The sequence below is a fragment of the Siphateles boraxobius genome, unplaced genomic scaffold (assembly GCF_051911475.1).
Source record: "Siphateles boraxobius isolate OS27281-9 unplaced genomic scaffold, OSU_SipBor_1 41, whole genome shotgun sequence".
Classification (NCBI taxonomy): Eukaryota; Metazoa; Chordata; class Actinopteri; order Cypriniformes; family Leuciscidae; genus Siphateles; species Siphateles boraxobius.
This window is the reverse complement of record NW_027509042.1, coordinates 14632991-14655478: the sequence shown is the minus strand read 5'-3', so window position 1 is coordinate 14655478 and position 22488 is coordinate 14632991. Positions and strand designations below refer to the sequence as shown.

The following is a 22488-nucleotide window of genomic DNA, read 5'->3' as shown; positions in this document are numbered from 1 at the left end:
TGTTAAAAAGAAAAGCATTTTATTTAACATCAGAAAATGAAATAAAAGGACAGATTCTTTGAATTGAGTTTTTTTTTTAAATGTTACTCATTTCCTCTTTCTCACTGATACAATCACTGAGCATTTGCAGACATGAATTTGACAAAGAGGAGTTTCTTGAACTAAACTGTATAAAAACATGAAAAAAAGAGCAATAAAAAGAACAAGTTGAACAAAATATATCTGCAACAAAAATGCCTTTCAAGACATTAGAGGATAAAAATAAAGGGCAAAAATGCACTTTATTTGTAAAACAGAACCTCAAAGCAATGGAATAACAAAGTATTAAAAAAGTGGATAAATGATTTACAATGGACATTCATTCAGCAACCGCAGAATACATCAGGATATCCAGATGTATAACATGTATAGCACAAAACATTACTGAGAAACTGTGATCTTATCAAATGGTCAAAAATGCCAACACAAGTATGAGAAATTATTTTTCTCTTTTTGATTCATCCCAACCATAATAATGTTCAACAAAAACATATCAAAATTCTGAAATGTTTTTGTATTTTGTATTTCAATGTTATTGCAAAAACTAATACTCATTTTAAATCACTGACAACTGAGAAAAAGCTGTAAACTGTTAAAGTGCAATTACTACACCATTTGCCTTTAAACAACCATGATTCCATCAGTACAAAGCAAATGGAGATACTGCATCCCAAATGCAAAAGCAGTTATAAGAATTTGTCTAAGTTAAACACTGTAACACTGACAATGCTTAAAATATATTTCTTTAAAGCTCATCAAGATACTCTTAAGTTGCACACATGTACCTTATTTTAAACACTCAAACACTCACATTCAATTTATCATTCAGGTTTTGAAGGAACATTCATGTAAAACTCAGGGTACCAGAACTGTCAAATAACTATTTTTTAAAAAGTATCAAATAACTCCCTTTTCATAGCTAGGAAAATTTTTTACCCAACAATAAAATCAATTTCCAATTCAAAACAATAAAACAATCTCTCATAAAGAATAAATAGTCTTACAGACTAAAACACATATTTAAAAGTACTGCAATACAACAGTTTTCAACAAACATCTTTCCCATTTTATGACAAGTGTCCAACATGCCAAGGAAAACAGTTTATTCCATTAATTTAACTTCTTCACAGAAGTGAAAATTAACAGGCAAATATTTACTCTGGAACAACATATTCCAGTATGTTTGAAGCTCTTTCATTTGAGACGATGTCCTGCCTGCACCTGCTGTAGCTTTTACAGTCAATATCTTCTTCATATCACAAAAACAAACAAGAAAATCCAAGGAGTGACTTCAGCCTACTTGCTCTTGAGAGAAATACAAAAACTTACAGACACAGCTTTGCAGCATCCAACCATTGGTCATACAGCAACTTTCCCTTTGACCTCTAGTTTGTTTGCATTCTCACTCTGTTTGGTGGTCTGCTCTTCTGTGAAAGTAATGTAGGAATACACAAGACTGCCAGCAATACTGGAAAGACAAGTACATTTATCATTAGCGTCACCATGAATTCATGCATCCTGTGTTTCCCCTACCATTGTTTTGGGGGGACAGCCCACTCTGAATGAATGACCCCAAAAAAACAAAACAAAAATCGGACACCCGAGCTCCATGTAACAGTATCTTTCAGCGGTAAAAATGTCAAGAGGAACGGAGAGGACGTTGACAATCCTAAAAAGGCAAAAATTAGATTTTACTTCTTACTGTAACTTTTATTTATTTATTCTACTCGTTTTCTTCATTAATAGTTACTTTAAGCAAATTAAGCTCCTGCGTTCAAGTCCTCCTGGGAACTGTGGGAAGTTCCTATTTACGAGGTGGGGAGATGTGTTTACGACGGCAGTGCGTTCAAGTCATTTTCGTTGGAGTAAGATGGCGGTGTACCTTCCCGTAATTAATTACACAAAAAACAGCAAGTTTGAAAATGAAGAACAAAGAATGTGTAGGTCCCTACCCAGACAGCAACAGAGTCGGCCCAGATCCAGGCCACATTTGGTACATGTGGATTAAACGCGTACCAGATGTGGGCCGACACCATGTTGCTGTCTGGGTATATGATTTCCGCGATGCAGAAAACGCGGACTTTTGTCTCTTTTTATGAATAAATAAAAAGCAGTTCAGTACAATTGCAATCAAATCGCGATAAAGAGGTGTGTGAATATTAAACCGCAAAAAGACTATTAAATATGAATTCTGCATGTTCAGTGTGAATTATTGGTGGAGGCGACGCGCAGTTTCATTTACCACACACACTCAAGCTCGTGTGACGCTTACGCTGTTTTTGCCTATAAGAGGACACGAATGCATGAACTTCATCTCCAGTCTCTAGATCCGCTCTGAAAGTCACTTCGTGACCATATTCATTCGAGAAAAACTCTCGTCATGTCATAAACACAGAAACTCAAAGGTCTTCACGGCAACCCGTCAAAATAAAAGTCCGGTTTCACTTGACAGATATATTACTGTTGTACAGAGTAGATACGTCTCATTGTAATAATAATAATAATACTAACACTAATACAAATAAATGATCATCACAAATTTAAGGAATAAATCACAGTTTTTCTTCCATGTTATATTTTAATGATTAAAATAAATGAAACTGAAAAAACTGTTTTTTGGAAAAAATAAAACAGATTTCATAGGGCCCTAAATGTGCATCAGGTGTGTTTTGCTTTATGTTTTATGCTTTGTTGTTACATATTGTTATATTATAATGCTATCATATTTTTTTTAGGCAATTAGCTAGAAAATCCCGACAATATCACTGCTAATCAGTGCTAATCACCTATAAATATTGTGACCCTAACCCACCACGTATCCGTAACACGCCCGCTCCGTGGCACTAGTAGTTTCGGGAGTCAACCAGCCCCCCTGAAAAAAATCCTAGGGGAAACACTGGCATCCCCCCCATCTGTTTCCTTATGGGAAAAGCTCAATTCATACCTGATGTTCAGACCAATGAAGTTAGTCCATGAGAAAATGTAATCTCCACCAAACACCATTCCAATATATGTCACTAATATATTCTGCAGGGACAGAAAAGTCATTAATATAGCAAAAGCATTATCTTGTGTCTTGGTATGTTTAAGAAACATTCTTACCTTTAGGCAGCCGACAATGGTAGTAGTTAGCGCAGAGTTATACTGAGTGCAAAGTACGGTGGAGTACATTAAAATGAACCTGCAAATGAAGAAACAGAAAATAGAATGAATGTTGCTGAATGATGAATTCTTAAAATCATAAATCTATGGTGCGGTTGCATTGGCGAAATTTGGCTAGTAAAAAAGGACAAACTCAATATAAAGCACAGCTAACACTTTCAAACCAAGCAGCTTTTCTGTTGGTCAGTGCAATGAATTTGCATGACCAACTTGAACATGAGCTTAATGTGTGAAGAACAATGGTAAATGTTTGCAGAACAATGGTAAATGTGACCGCACCTTAATACTCAATGCAAAAAGTTAATAAAATCCATTAAAATAAATAATCAGAGGCTTTAAGTACTTCTGCAGTCCAAGAGAAAATGCATTGAATTAATAAAATAATCTTCCTCAGCCCTTTATCAACTTAAACTTATATTTGTAAAGACAGCAGCCCGCTGGTGTTTGCATTTCTATGATGGCGTTTCATTTTTTGGTGCTATTTCATTTGTTGGATTTTGATGGCAATTACACCATACAAATAGTGAAAATGAAATGACCGTTTTACTGACAATCAGTTTTTTAATAATCACACCAAATTTAATTAAACAGTTATGTCAAACTGTATAAACAGCATTAAACAGCATGCATCAACTTTGACAGTCCCAGTATTTACCAAATACAAAGTTTTTATTTCAACTTACCCCATTATACAAGAGAGAATAAATTGACTCATAAAAAGCACATCTGACCAGCCTTCATAATCAAAAGCCTAAGGAGGGAAAACAAATACATTTAGGGATGCATGAAAAATATGTGATGCATTATACAAACATAAAGAGTATGCCTTAGTTAATCATTATATTTCACAGAAACGTTTGCAAGGGAAATATGTAGGTCAAGATCTTGAATGGTAAAATGTCACACATACAACAAAGACTTTCCATATTAACCACAGTTTTTCATTAAAAATGCAAATAATCTATTCAAAAGGAGGGTTAAAAACAACAGAAATCTACTCAACCCATCTTAAAACATGTGAAGAACTCACCTAAAAAGAATATACCTAAAGAATAACTTCATAAGCTACTACATTCAATCTGATAGTTACACTGACTGGTATAATGGCGGCTTTGTGCATAGACACACTGCCTCCTGTCCTCTCTCCTTCCTGAAGCAGTGCCTGCCAAATAAACTGGGGCCTCCCTGTGAACAAACTGAGCTAAATAAAATGAGGTATTCATGGAGCAGGGCCCTGTCATCCTAACCTCCCAAACAACTGAGCCTTGTGCTCACACTGTTTATTCAACTAGCACACTTTTTGACTAAGAAATTACAGTTATTTCTTCATGGGAAAAGCGTTCAGGCAGGAACAGACATGCTGAAATTTATCTCAGTCAGCTTGCTATGATTTCAAGAAGAATTTATGACAAGCGTGCACAGTCGTTCCAAACGACTAATGGTGTGTGTTCCCTGGCAATGTGAGCTTAGCTCACTGCAGCTGAGCAGATGGTGTGTTCGTGGTTGCCAGATCATCTACGGGTATGTATGAGGTCTTGTTGAGAGATGGGACTCTTAGAAAAAAACTAGAGTCCTGGGGTTATTTAAGATCTGGTATGTAGAAACAATATCTAATACATAAATGAGCATGACCAAACTACCTATGTGTGCAACTAGTTCAAGAACAAGAAACATTTTATTAACGAGCCAATATCTATGAATGCCATAACTAGAGGAAAAAATAAAAATAAATTTTTTTTATATATATATATATATATATACACATACATACATATATACACATGTACACATATGTGTATATATATGGAACAGAATAGCCTATAAATACAAACACCAAAAAAAAATTACAAAAGATATATAAATGAAAATTGAAGCAATTAAATTTTAAATATTGTCTTAAATTATCGCACATCTCTTTGGCCAAGTGTAGACTAGTGATGCGGAAAATCCACAAGTCGGGTCGGGTCAAGTAATAAAAAAAATAACATATCAGTTATTTGTGAGTGGGTCATGGGAGGATGATATAAATCAATGATGTGTTGATTTAAAAAAAAAAACCCACAGAACTCTCATTTCATGGTAAAACACAAACGTACGTTACTCTTTTACTTTCGTTTTCAACTACAACATAGGGGAAACCAATCAAGGACAAAATATGCCTAGAGCACCTAGAACGGGTCATTATATAAAACACAAAGGAAAAAACCTACCTGAGATATTGCTTATTAACTTAACAGCTTTAACTAAAAATGTACACAAGCTTAAAATAAAATAAAATAATTCTGATAAAAGGGTTTTCCAACATAACAATGAAAGTATTGAAGTGTTTGAAGCTTAATTTTTCGTTAGGCATTAATTTGCAGACTCTCATTAAGCTAAACCGTTGCGGGATCCACTTGCTTAAAGGGTTAAAGTTCACCCAAAAAAGAAAATTCTGTCATTAATTACTCACCTCCATCATGTCGTTCCAAACCCGTAATCCATTCGTTTATCTTCGGAACTCAAATGAAGATTTTCTTTTTATTAAATCTGAAAGCTTCCTGTCCCTCCATTGTAAGTTCCCACAACTACCACTTTCAAGCCCCAGAAAGATAGTTAAGATATCATAAAAGTAATCCATGTGACTCCAGTGGTTTAACCTCAAATTTATGAAGTGATGCGAATGCTTTGTTTGCGAAAACATTAATTTAACACTTTACATTTATGATGCCTTTACTACCTTTTTGGGGCTTGAAAGTGGTATTTATGTAGGCTGTTAATGGAGGGACAGAAAGCTCTCAGATTTCATAAAAAATATCTTAGTTTGTGTTACGAAGATGAACGAAAGTCTTACGGTTTGGAAAGACAAAGGCGAGCAATTAATAACAGAATTTTGGGCAAACTAACCCTTTAAAAAGCAATGGTTTAAAAACAAAAGAAAGGAAGTGAAAAATACCGTGTGGGAGCATTTTAGGTAAGTAGTCACAATCAAGTGATGGGTATGTGATATGAAATGGCTGTGAAACACTGTATATAACAATAAACTGAAAAAAGCCTATATACAGCCTGTGTTTGGGCGGAATGTATTTAGTGTTTGTGTTTGCACGTGTGCGTGTGCTCATGCGTGCGTGTGTGTGTTTGTGAGACTTACCTTGTCCATATCTCCAGTGACATGTGCTAAAAGCAGAGTTGGAAGTATCATAAATAAAGCATTGTAATAGAGCAGGCCATACTTCCCCAGCTCCTATAGAACAGAAAGACAACAAGAAAAAACAGAGACAGAAATATCAGGTACAGTAATGCCATGTCATGATTCCCTCTACTCTAGCTGCCCTTTAGCTAAAATAGAACCAGATGGTATGTAAACCTCTGTAGAGGGCCAAAGGTCTTTTTTACAGGAACTGAGCATAATCTCGGCTTCCTTGTTTAAGTTGTCAGTGCTCCAGATAACTGTAGTCCACATTTTCAATGAAAACTGTAACAGTCATAAAACTACTAGCTCTTCATCTGGAGGCCTCAAATAGAACACATATCAGTCCACATTCAGACCAAGTCAGTCAGTGGGGTAATGTAATAAACACCACTCAGGTTGCCAAGCACTCTCTGTTTCAACAAATTCAACCATAGGCATATCTAACAAATAAATTGAAGTCTGCGCTTGAAGCGGTTAGAACATGCATATGTGAAGTACTTTTGCTCGGATTGGATGCAGCAAAAATACAGATGAGAAAGCACTCAAAACAAAAATGATAAAAACAGTAGTTCTTTACAAATTTAAAATCCAAAATGGGTTGCAGGTCGGTTCCGATAGGATTGAAGTTAGGATAGCAAAAGAAATAGGCTTATTAACTCTTAAAACGAGGACAAAATGCTTCATAATTCCTGTCACGTGGAGAACACCAAATTAGGCAGATGCAGGAATGGAGAGGTTGTGAGACCAATCCTCAAAAACCATGAACAAAACGATTCAAAGCAAAATAACATTTTGCAGTGAATTACTTCATTACATTCAGAACATTAATAGCAATTCAGAAAATGTAGGGTTAAAATCAAGATCATTCAGTTATTGAAATGTGTGAGGAGTTGCCTAATTTTGTGCAAGCACGAGCAAGCAATATTTCTAAATTAACGACTACAGAGAACAGCTGCTGCTTAATGGAGGGAGCACTCAAGGTCTTTGAGTAATCTTGATCATGAATGTGTTGCTTTCTTACCTTAGAGTCAAGTTTCTGTTTCACAAAAGCTCCATTGGCAGCAGTTAAGACATCGTTCATTAAAATGAACATGTACCCTTGCAGGTCAAAAGCCAAGTCAGCACTGCACAAGAAATATAAAGGCACTTATCAAAGACTTGAACATTAGATATGTTATTAAATGTCAGCAGAAATGGTTGCAGTCTTCCCCTCATACTCAATGATTTTGTGACAGTTTTTGCAAACATTGACTTTACTCAGTACAGCAGTGAATAATAGGCATATACTTAAAGCAAACAAGATAAGGCTGAATTGTAATGGTCAAAACAATGCGTCACTGTGGGAAGAAATTTCGTTTTTTACCTTGCAGCTACAAAGGCCCCTAGAATCATAGTAAATACTGTCAGCTGAACTGGTCGAGAGAATTTCTTCCTGTAACAAGGGACATAATCAACGATCGTTTTATCATCATAATCAATGTTAATTAGATGTAAGCTATCAGAAACATTTTCATAGTAAATAGAGAACTTTTACTTACTTTAACAAGATAACCTCCGCCAGCATTGTAAAGAGAATAGAAAACCTCCTCAATACTGTAAACATTGGCAGACTGAAGGAAGGAAAAACAAATTGATTATATATATCAATGTATAACATACAAAAAAAAGGCTGACATGTATTTAATGGTACTGTATCATACTTAAGTCTTTTTGTTCCAAAGAGTCCTGTTATTTGATTTCCTACATATAGAAGAGGTAGCGGAAACGTCTGAAATTACAAGCAGCTAGATATTGAACAAGCAAGATATGAACAACACATTACAAAGCAGCACTGTCTTGCAGTCCCATGTAGGTATCTTTTCCCATGTCAACAAATAAGACTTGCAAGTGACAACATGCAGAAGTTTAATGAACTAGCACTCCTCACCTTTTTTGGTATGCTACCATCAAACTCAGGGAAAGTGATCACCCGGAGGGCCTTTCCCACCCGTAACACAACAACTGTTGCCAGCATCTGCAGAGGAAAGTCACACAATGGAAATGCTGCTCCGCTCTATTAAAGGTGCCATGTGTCAGAATTGAGTTAAAAAAATACAAAAAATGAGTTACACGGATCAAAAGAATGAGAAGAAATAAGGGCGATGATGTCATTAAAAAAATGAAAAGTTATAGTGTTGCAGAGATATCAACCTGAATTAGCATGCTAAATTATTAGCCCCGGCCCGACAGATGTCATAATACCAGTTTCGGCCATGGGAGGCGGTATGCGGGCAACACCTGCCAAACTGCAATACACGAAAAGTCGCACGGCTTGTGGGCGTACTTGAACCTGATGTCAATCGTGTGGAACGTACACCCCACTACTACAGTTCAGTTCAGGGAAGAGAGCGGAAGAATGGCTGAAGCCCTTGGCAAGAGACCCTTACCACAACCACCCGCTGCAGGGGAAAAAAACGCACTCGGAATAACAAACAAAATCGGATAAAAAAAGGAGCAGAACCAGAGTTAACATTGGCACTACTCTCTTTCGTTGGAGACAACTAATGGAAATGAAAGAAGAAATGAGGTTTGACTCCGAACTTGCAACATTTCTTTTGGATTGGTAAGTAAGATGCTGTTAGTATTTCGCTAGAAGTTTGTTTTATATATTTTTTTTTATTTAACCTTTATTTAACCAGAAAAGCTCTCTGAGATTAAAAATCTCTTTCACAGGAGTGTCCTGGCCAAAATGTGCAGCAGTACAATCAGTTCCATCACAGATAAACATCACACAGACATATTAAAAACACTTAAAAGCAATTGCATAATGTTAGATCAGCTTCTATTCGCCGGATCACTGATTTAAAACGGTCTAGATTCAGCAGATTTCCTCATTTTGATTTAAAACGGTCTAGATTCAGCAGATTTCCTAATTTTAATTTAGATTGGAGGAGATTCCAGTCAAACGGCGCAGCCTACATAAAAGACTTCTTACCTAACTCAGTTAGAGTAAAAGGAACAGAAAGAGTATAGAAGTTTTGCGAACGAAGAGAATAATTCTTGATAATTTTCTGCTACATCAAACAACAGAGATAAGAATGCAACAACCCCAAGATAGCTTTGTAAATAATTAAGTACCAGTGCATTTTTCTTCTGGTAGACAGAGAAGGCCAACCTACTCTATGGTACAAGGTGCAGGGATGGGTTTAAGATTTACAATTTGATATAAACCTTAAAGCACCATGATAAACAGCATCTAAGGAAGAAAGAAGATAAGAAGGTGCAAACTGATATACAACCATAATCAAACCATATAAAAACCATACCATAATCAAGGACAGGGAGAAAAGTAGCAGAGACTAATTTCTAATTTCAAAGAGAAGCAAAACTTGTTCCTGTAATAAAACCCAAGCTTGATTTTCAGTTTATTCTTCAGTTGAGTGATATGAGAACTAAAAGATTTGTTTGTTTAGTTTTTTCGGGAAGTTATAACATAGAAATGTACCGAAGGCTGTTTGATATAAGTTCTAAAGTTAGCGCTGGCTACATTGAAAGGTGTAATGAGAACTACGTGAGCTATATTATGTTTACTAAATTGCTTTCCTGAGGTAAATCTGACATATTTGTTCTCCAGCTATGTTATTGACCTCTGCACGCTGATTAAAAAAATGATTGGTCGGTATTATGTATGAAGAATACATTTTGGTAAGTTGTAGCATACTGTATCTTTCAACAGTGTTCGTGTGTTTTTACTATTAGCTAGTAGAGATGATCGGTTCACGTGTGCTAGGGATCTGTCGTGTAACGTTAACATTTACAAGCGCCAAAACGGTATTTTTTGTTTGAATTGCGTAATAACATTGACAGAATCGGTGACGGTGAATTCGTGAGAGTTGGCTGCTCTGAATGGCGCTAGCTTGGTCAACAGCAGCGAATGCTGTCTGTCAAATTAATGTAATTCAAACTAACAATAAAAATGTAATATGAAAAAAACGAATATGAACATTCACTGGTGAAGGGGAGTAGCTTGAAGATGTCATTTAAAAATCACTTGACATCGACCAACGTTCCTTTGGAGTCAAAACGTCCTCTATTAGGAGTTGGCTCGGCTTCGGCTATGGCTCTAGGGTCGTTGTGAAGGTAGGGGTGGAGCATAGAGAGTATGCCGTTTCTCGTTTGTTACTGTAGATCAATTCACTTTCTGGAGGTAGACTGCCCCCATCTGGTGTGGAATGTGGAGTGAATTGATTTTTTTTGCGGATATTACACAAGGCACCTTTAATGTGTAAAGACCAAAGTATGGCATTGAAAAAATGAGAAAACCTTGTATCTGAAAAAAGGAAACTCACCTGCCCAATCCCAACACATATTGAAGAGGGGAACCTGTTTGGAAAGACTGCTTTTTAGCAAAGACCAAAGGCATGGAGGTTTGTGTTGTTTGTTTTTAAATGTAAAAGTAGCATTATTACTAACTTTTGATTGCTATTTTAAAAAATTAGCCATCACATGCAATGTGCTATCAATTAGCCTATGAAATGTTATTCTCCATCAATGACTCACTTTAGTCCATACTAAAAACATGTATTTAACAATTGCATGTTTATTCTAAAATTTTGACTACACCATTTATACACCTTCTTACAACCTATGTTAAACAATGTATAATCAGCTTCTTAAATTGTTCTAGCTAGGTAGTCGGCTCACTACTTTTACACAAATGGTTAGACGTGTCTTCACCAAGTAACGTTAACGTTACATGTTCTTGGATTGACATCTTTGTTGATCCTGAAACAACATTCCAATCAACAAATTAAATGTGAGAGACAAGTTTACAGTTTATGTCAAGATTGTGTCCTGGGTCAATTGCTACATCAGTCTTATATTTTCCCTCTGATTTTAGGGATAAAGGTTAAGTTCCGTGGTAACGTTAGGAATAGTGTTTTCGATCAGGAATGTTGTTCTAGGATGAACAAAATAAGTTGATCCAGGAACATGTCTTTCTTGGCAAAGTCACAGAAAAATACTATTAATATTACAACAACAAAAACGCTAAAGAATACTATGGAATTACATTTGATGGTATATGTCTAATGGTATTAACTCGACATGTCCCTTAAGGCATAACGTTAGTAGTAATAATGCACTGTTTTTTTACGAGAAAATACTCAGTTTTACACTGAATTTTCAAATAGGCACACGGAAAACAGCGTTATTCCGTAACAGAATGATCCTGCAAAAACGAAGTTGCCAACAACTAACTTATCCCAAATATTCTGCACAGACAGAAAGTCAAGCACTTGGTAAAATACAGAGCATGTACCTCTAGTTAAAGTCCTCTTACCTGTAATTAGTCAGTACGCTCTTGTTCACTACAACTATAAGGAAAGAGCTGACTCCATAAAAAACCGCGGCTGAAAGTTTGAAGAGTACCGTTAACTTTTGGTCCGCCATCCCTGCCGCTTCATTCCCTAACTCACATTGCTTCATTCTGAACCCAGCGCCTTTCTTCCTCCCCACGTTGACGAATCCGCCATGTTTACAGTGATACGTATGCTGTGACGACATATCCAATATACATTCGAATGTACGGTGTTCTCTGTCGCCACCCTGCGGCAACTGACTGAAAGCTATTACCCACAGAGCGACAGTATTGAACAGAACTGGCTAAGCCCCACACAAGATGATCATGATGAACTGGAATTTTGGATAGATTTGCTAATGTGGGATAAGATTTTCTTAAATTCTTGGACATATTTCTTATAGAGTAGCTCAACACAGTCCATTAACACAACAGAAAAGGTTTTATTTTTGCATAAAGTAGCCCAAGCACAAAATGTTTCCAGACAACTTTATAAAATAACTGTAGTAAATTAACCTATACCCACACCAATATCAATTTAGTATCAACTTTTAGGAACAGTTGTATTTTAAATGAATTGGCAAAACCATTACAACAGAAAATGCCGTTATTAAATGCAGAAATACAAAAAAAGGCTTACTGATAAAACAGAGCTGCCAACTCTCACGCATTCACCGTGAGACTCACTCAATTGACCCATTTCATACGCTCTCACGCCACACATCAATTTTCTCACGGTGAGAAAAATTGTCAAGCAAAGAGGACACTGACACCGTGACAGACAAGATAGAGCAGGTTACTTTGATATGAAACCAATTCTCAGCTCTCAGATCCTGAGATTCTGTTAATTTTATTTCGAAATTCAAACAATAAATACCGTTTTGGCGCTTTTAAGTGTGACATGACAGATAGCGCCTGGCGGCACGTGAACCCATAATCTACAAATAGCCTACCAAGTCATTGCACATAGCCTACAATGCAATTGTAATCAGGTCCCTGGTTTTGTAACATATAGCAGATTTTAGAGTTTCTTAGAGAAAATCTAAAGACATATCGCTTCTAAGTTCTACTTTTGAAATGTGTTCTGAATTGAAAAGATTTAATACTCATCACCACAGATTAAATTATGTATACAACCATACTTAGAATCAAAATATTTTTTTCCTGTGATTTTTTGAGTCAAGCCATTTTGAGCTTTTTAATAAACCTTTTAAACTCCTAGACCATTTGTAGCCTATTTTAACATGTAACCTATAGAGACCCTGAAGACAAGAATTTGAATTAATTAAATGGTTTAGAAGATATAGTTTGATAAATGTACTGAGCCATGGCTACAAAATGAATTAGCTTATATCTTCTTAACAGTTTGATTAATTAAATTTCAGCAGAAAAAATAAACCTTGTGAGAACCAGGCTCAGTCTGGCTCAGACACAGAGCCCAGTACTCCTCTGGCCAAACGAACCAACATGGTGTGATTATGGTTCCTGGCTGCATCACAAATCAGAATTGTGGATTGACATCATTCAGAGTATTTAATTCAGCTCCTTCTGCTTAAAGATCTGGATACATTGAGCTGGCCATTTTTACAGAGGATCTGTGCTAATGGCTGTCATCTTCACATCTTCACATGTCTTCTTCACATGCGGTTTCGGTTTGTCATGGTCTTTGCTGACATTCAGGGCTGTTGTGGTTGTCTTAGGGTCCAGGTCCACCATCTGGTCTGGATACGGACCGGATCCGGCTTACAAGGTAACCTCGGGATAAGAATAAGACTGAGAGACTATAGTGTAGATGACATTCCTCTCATACGATGTAACAAGTAGCCTACATTGGGTGTTGTGGAAAGTGTTTCTGGTTCCTAATTTATGCAGCCTAACAATACTAGCCTATTCAAATACAAATTTGAATTATAGAATTATTATATGATAGAGCCACCTCTTCACCGTCCCCTCGACCTCCAGTTTAGCCATGAGTGTTTCTCCGAACTTCTTAATTTAAAGGTAGTATGCCCCTTTTCACAAGATGTAGGCCTAATATAAATATATGGTGTCCCCAGAATGCGTCTATGAAATTTCAGCACAAAATACACCCCATATATTTTATTATAACAATATATAGCTTGTCAAATTTGCTCTTTTTGGGTGTGAACAAAAACGCGCCGTTTTTGTGTGTGACCCTTTAAATGCAAATGAGCTGCTGCTCTGTTCAGAAGACGACGATCCTTTACACGAGCTTCGGGTACTCTCCGGCAATAACAAAACACGCGAAATTCTGACTCATCCAAAATAACCAGTAGTAGAGTGCAGCCTTCTTGCGAGTGACTCGGGAAGAGGACGCACCAGGACGTTTCTAAATGGTTAGTGGATCTATGTAGTTGTTGTTTTGATTCATCTCAACGTCTTAAATGTACTGTCTTGTTTAACTTTTTAAAGGTAACATATTATCTTTAAACAAACATTTAACAAAGTAACTTGTTTAACATTTACACAAGTTTGCATGCTTTGCTCGAACTTTTGCAATTGCGTTAAAACCAAATGGCGGCGCTTAAAGGACGGGAATATTATAATAAGATCACCTTCCCACTTCAGAAGGGGAGCGAAACCTGTTCGGTTTATTTTTTTGACATGCATGCTGCAGAGTAAGGCACAATTAAATCTTACTATTTTTTAAAGCGCCTAACCTATGTTTGATAAATGTTGATGCCAGCATTCATGCAGCAGTAAAATATAAAATATCCAATTCCTTTTGAAAATTGTTTGGAATATCATTCCATAGTATGAACTCACAATTTAACAACTCTAAAACGTTTTTGCAAAGAAGAGTGGGGAAATATCATATGTATTATTATAAATATTATAAGTCAAGATAACATGTTCCAAGCTAATAGTTACTCATATCCAAACAAATGAGTGCTATAATAACAAAAGGGTGAAAAGGTGTATTTAACTACTAAGTTTGCTCCCTTAACATTAAGCTTTCATGCCGACATAAAAAATGTCAACATTACACATTAAGGTGGTTATTTCATTAAATTTCGTCAATTTGCGCCTTTAGATTTCTACCAGAAATCACTAAAAGTTAGCATTCTAAAGGCTGATTTATATTTCTGCGTCGGACCTACGCCGGAGCCCCTACGCTATACACTACGTGTTGGTTACACATGCAGAGGGAACATGTGAAACCTGAGGGAGGGGTTCTAGCAGACCAATCACAGCGCTTGGGTCCGCGTAGAATTGACGCGTTGTTACATTTTTGGAGAGGTGCACGTCAGGGTTGCGAAGGGTACGCGCGCTACGCACAGCCTACGGCGTAGCTACGGCGTAAAGGCCTCATTATGCTTCTGTGTCAACTCCACGGCGTAGCTACGCCGTCACTCCTACTGCGTCGTGGCTGTTTTATGGTTCTGCGTCAGGTTGCTTGCATCGCGATGCATCTGACCAATCCCAGCCCTTGGGGTCTGCGTCGCCTCGACGCGTAGTTACAATTTTTTGGAGGTGCACGTCGAGCTACGGCGGTGGGGTCGGTAAAGCCTGTTTTATGCTTCTGCGTCGAATCGACGGCGTACCCCCGCAGACCCCTCTGCGTCGCCGCGAACCCCTCTCCTACCCCTCCGCCGTAGCTCGACGTGCACCTCCAAAAAATTGTAACTACGCGTCGAGGCGACGCAGACCCCAAGGGCTGTGATGTTGACAAACAACAAAATAAGATGCAGTTGAAATGTCATTGTGCTGAAGCTTTACCACGGTCAACATTTATTGATATCAAGTAGGCCATCTCATTGTCTCTAATTGACTTTGGATCAGAATTAGACACTTTCTAACAATGTGGAGCAACATTTACCCACATGTTAGATTAGAAAATGACCCACCAATCTTTTCATTTCTAAAAACTCTGGAAAGGCTTTTAGGATATATGTTTTTGTATCTGCATGGTGAAGTAGGGGATGCAAGAATTGGGTAAAGAAGTGATCTGAAATTTCCATCAGTTGCTCTGAGCTCGTGATCCTCGTGATCGAAGATTAAAGAGTTTCCTGTCACCAAAATCAGACATGTCTGTGATTGGCTACAATGCTCAACGCAACATAAACACGTTATAAGTACTAAATTTTAGGTAAAATATAAAAATAATACTATTATAAACACTTTCACAATTAGGTAATCACAGCAGCTGTAATCGTAATCATGATTATATTTTGGATTAAATGTGCAACCCTAAAGGGTGTTTAAATAAAGTTACAGGGGCTAAATCCGTGGGAACAGTTTACAAATGCAACATTGAGGGTGCACAAATCTGTACATATCAATTCTTAAATTGAAGGTATACGGATTATAAATTTGTCAGTACAGTTTATAAATATGTCGGCACAAATTATTAAACTGAGAGAACCGTTTAAATCTATAAATACAGTTCATAAACTGAAACTATACAGATTACAAAACTGTGTGCGCAGATTATGGGACCTCAAAACAAACAAAAAAAAGTTGTCCTACAAACCAGATTTGCATTTTAGAAAAAACAAAATAGTACAATAACATTTCTACAAGTAATTTACTTGTAGATTTAAACATAAGGCACTCACATTCATTGATGAAATCTGAGAAAGTGAATACATTCGAATTAAATCAATGGAACTGCTGATGCTGATTTAATTCTTGGAAAAAACAAACAAAAGGGTTTTAGGAATTCCTTCAATTAACTTTTACAGAATTGACACATTTCAGTTTCGTATATTCTCTTTATATATATATATATATATATATATATATATAATCAGAAATTAACCTATAGATTGGTAAATGCAGACCAAAGACATCAGCTGGATTTACCCATGACACACTGGCTTATGTCCAGTAAATCTGGCCTACCTCAGGAGTCAGCACATATTAAACTCATTTTAGGTTTAGAGTTAAGTTTTGCATCAGGGTATATGCTGCCCTGTATTTGACTCCTTATTAACACATTTATCGCGACAAAAAAAAGCCACAATTTCATTAAAGTCAATCATTTACAGCCCACATTTGAGATCGCCCATTAGATATTTTAAACAAGTCTCCATTTTCTAGGTATTAACAGTTTAAAGAAGCAGGTGCTGACTGATTTTCTGAAAAACGAATTGAGGTCAAAAAAACACATTTTGTGCACGCTTTTTTATGTTACAAAATGAGGTCACGTATATGATGAAGTTGCTTTTTAAACTTTTTCTTGACTTCTTCTCTTCATTATGTTTTAATGTGATATTTGATAAATCCATTATTATAGGTTATGAATCTTTCTCCCCACTTCAAAAGATCTTAAAGTAGTCTAACAGAGGGCTTTTAAAGATAGATAACTCCTGATAAACTCATAACATATAGGTCAGCATTTGCGCAATCAAATGCTTTGAGGTCACAAAGGAAATGAGTAACTATTGCAAGAGGTTTTGTCGCCAAATCTCTGAGTAACACAAGTAACTGTATAGTTTAACATACAAAAAATGAGTTATTCTTAATATTTCTTTCTTTTCTTCCTCTTTACTTTATTTAAGACTTGTGGTCTTTCCTGTGGTTTATATGTGCTAGTTTCACAAACTAGTCTGGCACTAACCACATTGTTTTGTTTTGTTTTGTTTTGTTCATTTTTAATTTTCCACACCTTTACAGTAAACAACATGTCAGTCGTTCCCACCGTTTATGTGGAGTTTATTATTTTTATTTTCTTATTATAAACACCTCTGCTTATTTAAATACTGTTATTTCGTGCATTCTTTGAATTACTCTGTATCTCAGATTCTCCATATCCATATCAGTGGGTTTTCCCCAGAAACACTTTGAAGTTGAAAATGGAAACTTAAGTGTAAAAGAGATCAAAAAATCTAGGGCAGGCAGGAAGGTTGCTCTGTTGTGTTGTTTTCACTCGCTAAGCACATGTGAGAGGGAACGCGTGAGGACAACATGGCTTATTCTGCCTTTTTTGGATGTTCCAGAGCATCATATTTCTGTCCTTAGTACGTCCAATTATATTTTTTGATATCAACAGAGCTAGTTTGTATGTAAAATACAAGTTTAAAGATAGAAATCATATGTCTTCGTGAGAAGGATTTGCTGAATTAATATGTGTTGTTCTCATTTTCCTAATGTGACCTGATGTTATGTAAAGCTGTCAGCCCTTTTGAGGCAGCTCATATTCATTTATGATGGCAACAGCAGAGGAGCCCAAATGAAGAAATTACTGCTCTGAGTGCATTAGGAAAGGTTTGTGAAGGTCTTTTTTTACAATATAGCTGAAATATGCCCTTCTTCTGCCTTTTGATGTATCATATCTTTCTTTCAATTACATTTTTTGCAACATTATTCTGTAATTCTTGACTTTAAAGGTAAAGTTAATATAATTTCTGCATATTTGAGTTTATGTTTGCTCTGACTGTTTGATAGAAGTTAATAAATAAACGGTGCTGATTAAAAAGGTGGTTTAAGAAGTAGGATGCCTAACTGTTGAAACAGATGCTCAGAGTTTCAGAACGGGCAAAAATACCACAGATCTAGGTCATTGGCCCTTAAAAGAGCACGGCAAGTCTGAGAAAACTAGGTTGACAAAAAAGATTTTGCTTGAAACATTAAGTAGCCTATCGCTTATGAGAATGCTGACTGTATAAACATATCGTGAGTGTATCATTGGTAACGTTCTACTTTGGTGGGTTTTTTTACGCCTTTGATATTTACATGTGCAGATATGACCCCTTTAATCTTCATGCAAGGTAACCTCATTTCTTTCTGACAACATGCTGGTTTGTTTCAGTGAAGGCAGGGGAAGAAACTTAAGGACTAGGCATGAAGTGTAGGAAAAAATATTTGATTCAATATTCACTGATAATCACAGAGACCCAGAAAGGCATGCCATGGATTTTGTCTTCAGAGTCTGGCAGTTGGTCTTTTTACTCCTCTTCTGCAGCAAATTCTGTGGTGAGTCCAGTTATTGTGATTTTTATATATATTGATGCTGGGTTAAATAAGTTCCATGATCAAGCTTATATATTAATAGTGTTTTATCTCTCTCTGCTTAGACTGCTACAGTATCAGATGTGTTGGAAAGTTGATAGTAAACTCAGATGTCATCCCCATGGGCTCCAACTTGACTGTAGTCTGCCAATCAGAAACTGAGCACTGTGGCAGACTCTTTGCCATTGATTACAACGGACAGACCATTTTCGAAGCAATGAATTGCTCTGTAATAAAAACACAAATAGTCATCAATCAGACCAAATTTTCACTATTCTGCAAGGTGAAGGAGGGAGACACATGGCACAGTGTTTGCGGCAGAGACCTCCAAGCTGGCTGTAAGTTTGTATGTTTATCTGTTTATTATTACATTAACATCTCCATTTACTCATTTTAATCAAGTCAAGAAATGTATTGACTGAATCAACCTGACTAAATGTAAATGATTTTTAAGGATTAAAAGAAGAAAAAAAGACTGCACATTTGTTAATCATTTATATGAAATATAAATATATATGAAAATATGTTCTGTGGCATTTCTAATTATTTGAAGATGCTTGAAAGTATAATGTAATAATGCTGTTATGATGCTAATAGTAATTACCTTTATTTGTTTTTCTTTTGTTAAAAGTTATAGATAGTTGTGAACATGACAATTAACAGTTTTTGGTTAATAATATCCAGCTATTAATTAATTTTCTGCTTTAGACCCTCCAGGTAAACCGAATATCAGCTGCGTCACACACCAACATTCGGAGTTTGTTTACTGCTCTCTGACGGTCACAACCGAAACACATTTAACTACAAATTTCAGAGTGACATTTCAGTAAGTATGTCCTATTTTGACAGTTTGATAACAGCAAGGCGGTCTTGTACATTTTGTATAGAATGCGACTTTGTCTTTTCTCAAACATATTAAAGATCGAAACAGCCTTTCTTCTACTTTATCTTTCTTCAATGTCTTTCTCTTTTCGCAAAGCAACAGTACATCTCCGTTTTTCCTGTATAAGATGGACAAGGACACTACTTTCTCTATTCCACGATCACTGTTTGATGAGAACATGAATTACACAGTCCATGTAAGAGGTCAAAATGCATTAGGAGAGTCGCACTATAATTTCCCTTTCTCGATTTGGGACATTGGTAAGAGACTAAACTAAACACTTACTCATTTCTGAAGCACTTTCTCATTTTCATCATATCATGATCTCTTTTTCTTCTGCTCAGTAAAAGTGGTATAATGTTTTGACATACCAAATGTGCGCAGATTTGTCTAGCCTGAATCATATGTTGATTTTATGACATTGTTTTTGTTCAGTGATTCCAAGCACTCCAGAGATAACACAAGTTGTGTTTGAAAATGGTGCTCTTTCTCCTACAATATACTGGAATGGCTCAGAAGATGCACTGAAACCAAGTGTGAGGTTCAGAAGAGCACATAATGACCAGGACTGGGTGAGAGGATTTGTGAAAAATGTGTACTGGTTTGAAGCAAGTTGTCCATTAGCAAGTTGTAGAGATTTTTGATCTGGTATTTGAACAGGACCTGGGAAGAGTAACAGAGCTCCTAGCTGGATGCATTTTAATGCAGGAAACTTTAAAGCCGCTGATGCTCTATCAGTTTGAACTGAGAGTGTGTGTTACTTCAACAAACTGCAGCATGTGGAGTCATCCATTCAATATAACCAGTCCTGGAATAGGTAATTGACTAAGATTTTTTTTTACATTTTCAATAGTCTGAAGAAGTTTGTTTAAAATGTTTTACCTGTTTTAAAATTCTCTCTAGCTCCCTCACACAAACTTGATGTATGGAGAGTCATCAACAGGAGCGGTACACATGGACTTCAGAATGTCACAGTGTTGTGGAAGGTAACAGCACCACCTACTGGACAGAGAAATCATAAAATGAAAGTATTAAGGTGGTTGATTTCAAAGGAAAAACTGTACAATATACACGACCGTTCAACAGTTGGGGTTAAGTTTTGATCAAATAAATGTTTTCTTTTATGCTCACCAAGGCTGCATTTATTTAATCAAAAATGAAACAAACAAACACTAATATTGTGAAGTATTTTTACAATTTAAAATAACAGTTTTCTATTTTAATATATTTAAAAATGTAATTTATTCCTGTGATGGCAAAGCTGGATTTTCAGCATCATTACTCTAGTCTTCATCATGCTCCTTCAGAAATCATTCTAATATGCTGATTAGCTGCTCAATAAACATTATTTTTCATATAAAAATAGTTGGAAATGGTTGTGAGGCTTAATATTTACACCTTGATACTTTTTTCATGATTCTATGAAGAATAGAAAGTTCAAAAGAACAACATTAATTTAATGCATACTTCATTTCTTCAAAGAAAATATCTTACTGGCCCCAAACTTTTCAACGGTAGTGTAAATTGTTACTTATAAAGCACCTTAAATATTACCCTCTTATATAAAAATTGACCTTATACAAAGTATTTTTCATGGTCCTTGTCACATATTTTCTTAGTGATTAGTGACCTAGAAATCTTATTCATTTTAATTTTCTCAAATTTCGGTTGTTTTATTTTTTCCAAGTCCTGAAATTTGGTTTATTTCCAGTTTAAAGTAGATTGTGAATCCCAGATTTGCAACGACGTTTGGAACACACTGTATATTTTTAACGAAAAATAATTAACAGATTATTCAGAGCCATTCTCAGAAGTAGCTTTAAAGAAGTAGCTGCCCTTAAGAATCTGTTGAATATGTAAAATTGTAACTCTGAAGAGCTGAATAGATTGTTGACTAATAACAAGGACTGTTAAACTATTGTATTGTTTCTTTTGACCTCATTTTGAGTTTTTTACTATTTAGTGCTATGGCTTGACCTTACTAGTGATTAGTTGCCAAGCTTCAAATAATTATTGTATTGTCCTCCAAGTACTATTTGTCATAAAAAAAATATCATGTGGTTCCAAACCCAAATGACTTAGATACCAAGCTAACATAGAACGTTTTGCAGTAAAACTTTATTTTACAGTGTCCTTGTTACGTATGTCACATGTACTTACCATAGTAATAACAGTAAGTTATGCATAATTACATGTAACTAATCCTCAACCAAACTCTAATTCTACCCTAACCCTATAGTAAGTTCATGTTGTTAATTAATATTACTCAGTGTTTAAATATATATTTACACTGTAACAATGACACTTTCAAATAAAGTGTAACATGTTTTTTTATAAATATGTAATTTCTGAATGTTCTCTTAACGTTCACAATGTCCACTTTTTTAAATGTTTTAAAAACATTTTTTTCTTGTCTTGAGTGTTAAGTGAACATTCTATTTTATCATTCCTCAAATATTAATGGAATGTTAATTTTGAATGTTCTCTGAACATTCTGAAACAAGTAATAACATTTAAAAAATGTTAGATCGACATCTAACTTAATACGTTTCAGGAAAAAGTTGCATAAATTGATATAAAAAATGAACGATATATAAATTAGGTTTTGGTGCTAACTTTTTGAGACCAAGTAACTTTTTTTGAAAATGTTATTTTGATATTTTTCAAATATAACAATAATAACAACAAACATCAGACAAAACACAAATGACAAAAACACACATACACAAACAAAAAGGAAAAATGTAGATAGATACCATAAAAAAAAGTTAGGAAATAAACTCAAATCAAATTATGTGACACAATTTTTATATAATTCAAAAACGGTTTCCGGATTTTATAAAATAATTCACTCCTGCCCCTCACTGAATATGTGATCTTCTCTAAAAGTACACAGCTATAAAACCCCCGACAATCCAA

At 35.7% G+C, this 22488-nt stretch overlaps 2 protein-coding genes across 21 annotated transcripts in view; one reads left to right on the top strand and one right to left on the bottom strand.

Moving 5' to 3' along the window:
* Positions 1-12037, bottom strand: slc35d1a (solute carrier family 35 member D1a). 2 transcript variants are annotated; one of them, XM_077198537.1, is made up of 12 exons: positions 11694-12037; positions 10702-10735; positions 8301-8387; positions 8074-8141; positions 7912-7983; positions 7737-7805; positions 7395-7497; positions 6332-6424; positions 3885-3952; positions 3142-3220; positions 2984-3066; positions 1-1507 (listed from the first exon to the last, which is right to left on the bottom strand). In XM_077198537.1, the coding sequence occupies exons 1-12, from the start codon at positions 11915-11917 to the stop codon at positions 1399-1401; spliced, it is 1089 nt and encodes a 362-aa protein (XP_077054652.1). In that variant the 5' UTR covers positions 11918-12037; the 3' UTR covers positions 1-1398. The 2 variants fall into 2 exon arrangements, with proteins under 2 accessions (XP_077054652.1, XP_077054653.1); XM_077198538.1 differs by having other exon boundaries at positions 8301-8416; positions 11694-11795.
* The window catches only part of il23r (interleukin 23 receptor), a 26200-nt gene continuing 12091 nt past the window's right edge, over positions 8380-22488 (top strand). The window contains exons 1-12 of one of the 19 annotated variants that reach the window (XM_077198529.1): positions 8736-8975; positions 9086-9111; positions 9987-10057; positions 13270-13461; positions 17848-17942; positions 18568-18650; positions 18752-19024; positions 19395-19512; positions 19666-19829; positions 20005-20141; positions 20230-20386; positions 20473-20555. In XM_077198529.1, coding sequence (XP_077054644.1) covers positions 18587-18650; positions 18752-19024; positions 19395-19512; positions 19666-19829; positions 20005-20141; positions 20230-20386; positions 20473-20555 — 996 coding nt within the window. In that variant the 5' untranslated portion in view covers positions 8736-8975; positions 9086-9111; positions 9987-10057; ... (1 more) ...; positions 17848-17942; positions 18568-18586. Of the gene's footprint in view, positions 8987-9085; positions 10058-11275; positions 13462-16592; positions 17943-18274; positions 18382-18486; positions 18651-18751; positions 19025-19394; positions 19513-19665; positions 19830-20004; positions 20142-20229; positions 20387-20472; positions 20556-22488 lie in introns of those variants that run through there. The other 18 variants (XM_077198532.1, XM_077198525.1, XM_077198535.1 and 15 more) reach the window with 18 other exon arrangements.

Bases quoted from the DNA above. Each gene is read 5' to 3' on its own strand.
- slc35d1a (XM_077198537.1), bottom strand. From the start codon at position 11,917: ATGTCGTCACAGCATACGTATCACTGTAAACATGGCGGATTCGTCAAC. The intron at 8,142-8,300 runs GTGAGGAGTGCT...TTGTAATTTCAG, and splicing joins ATGGTAGCATACCAAAAAAG to ACGTTTCCGCTACCTCTTCT. The intron at 3,067-3,141 runs GTAAGAATGTTT...CTGTCCCTGCAG, and splicing joins CCATTGTCGGCTGCCTAAAG to AATATATTAGTGACATATAT.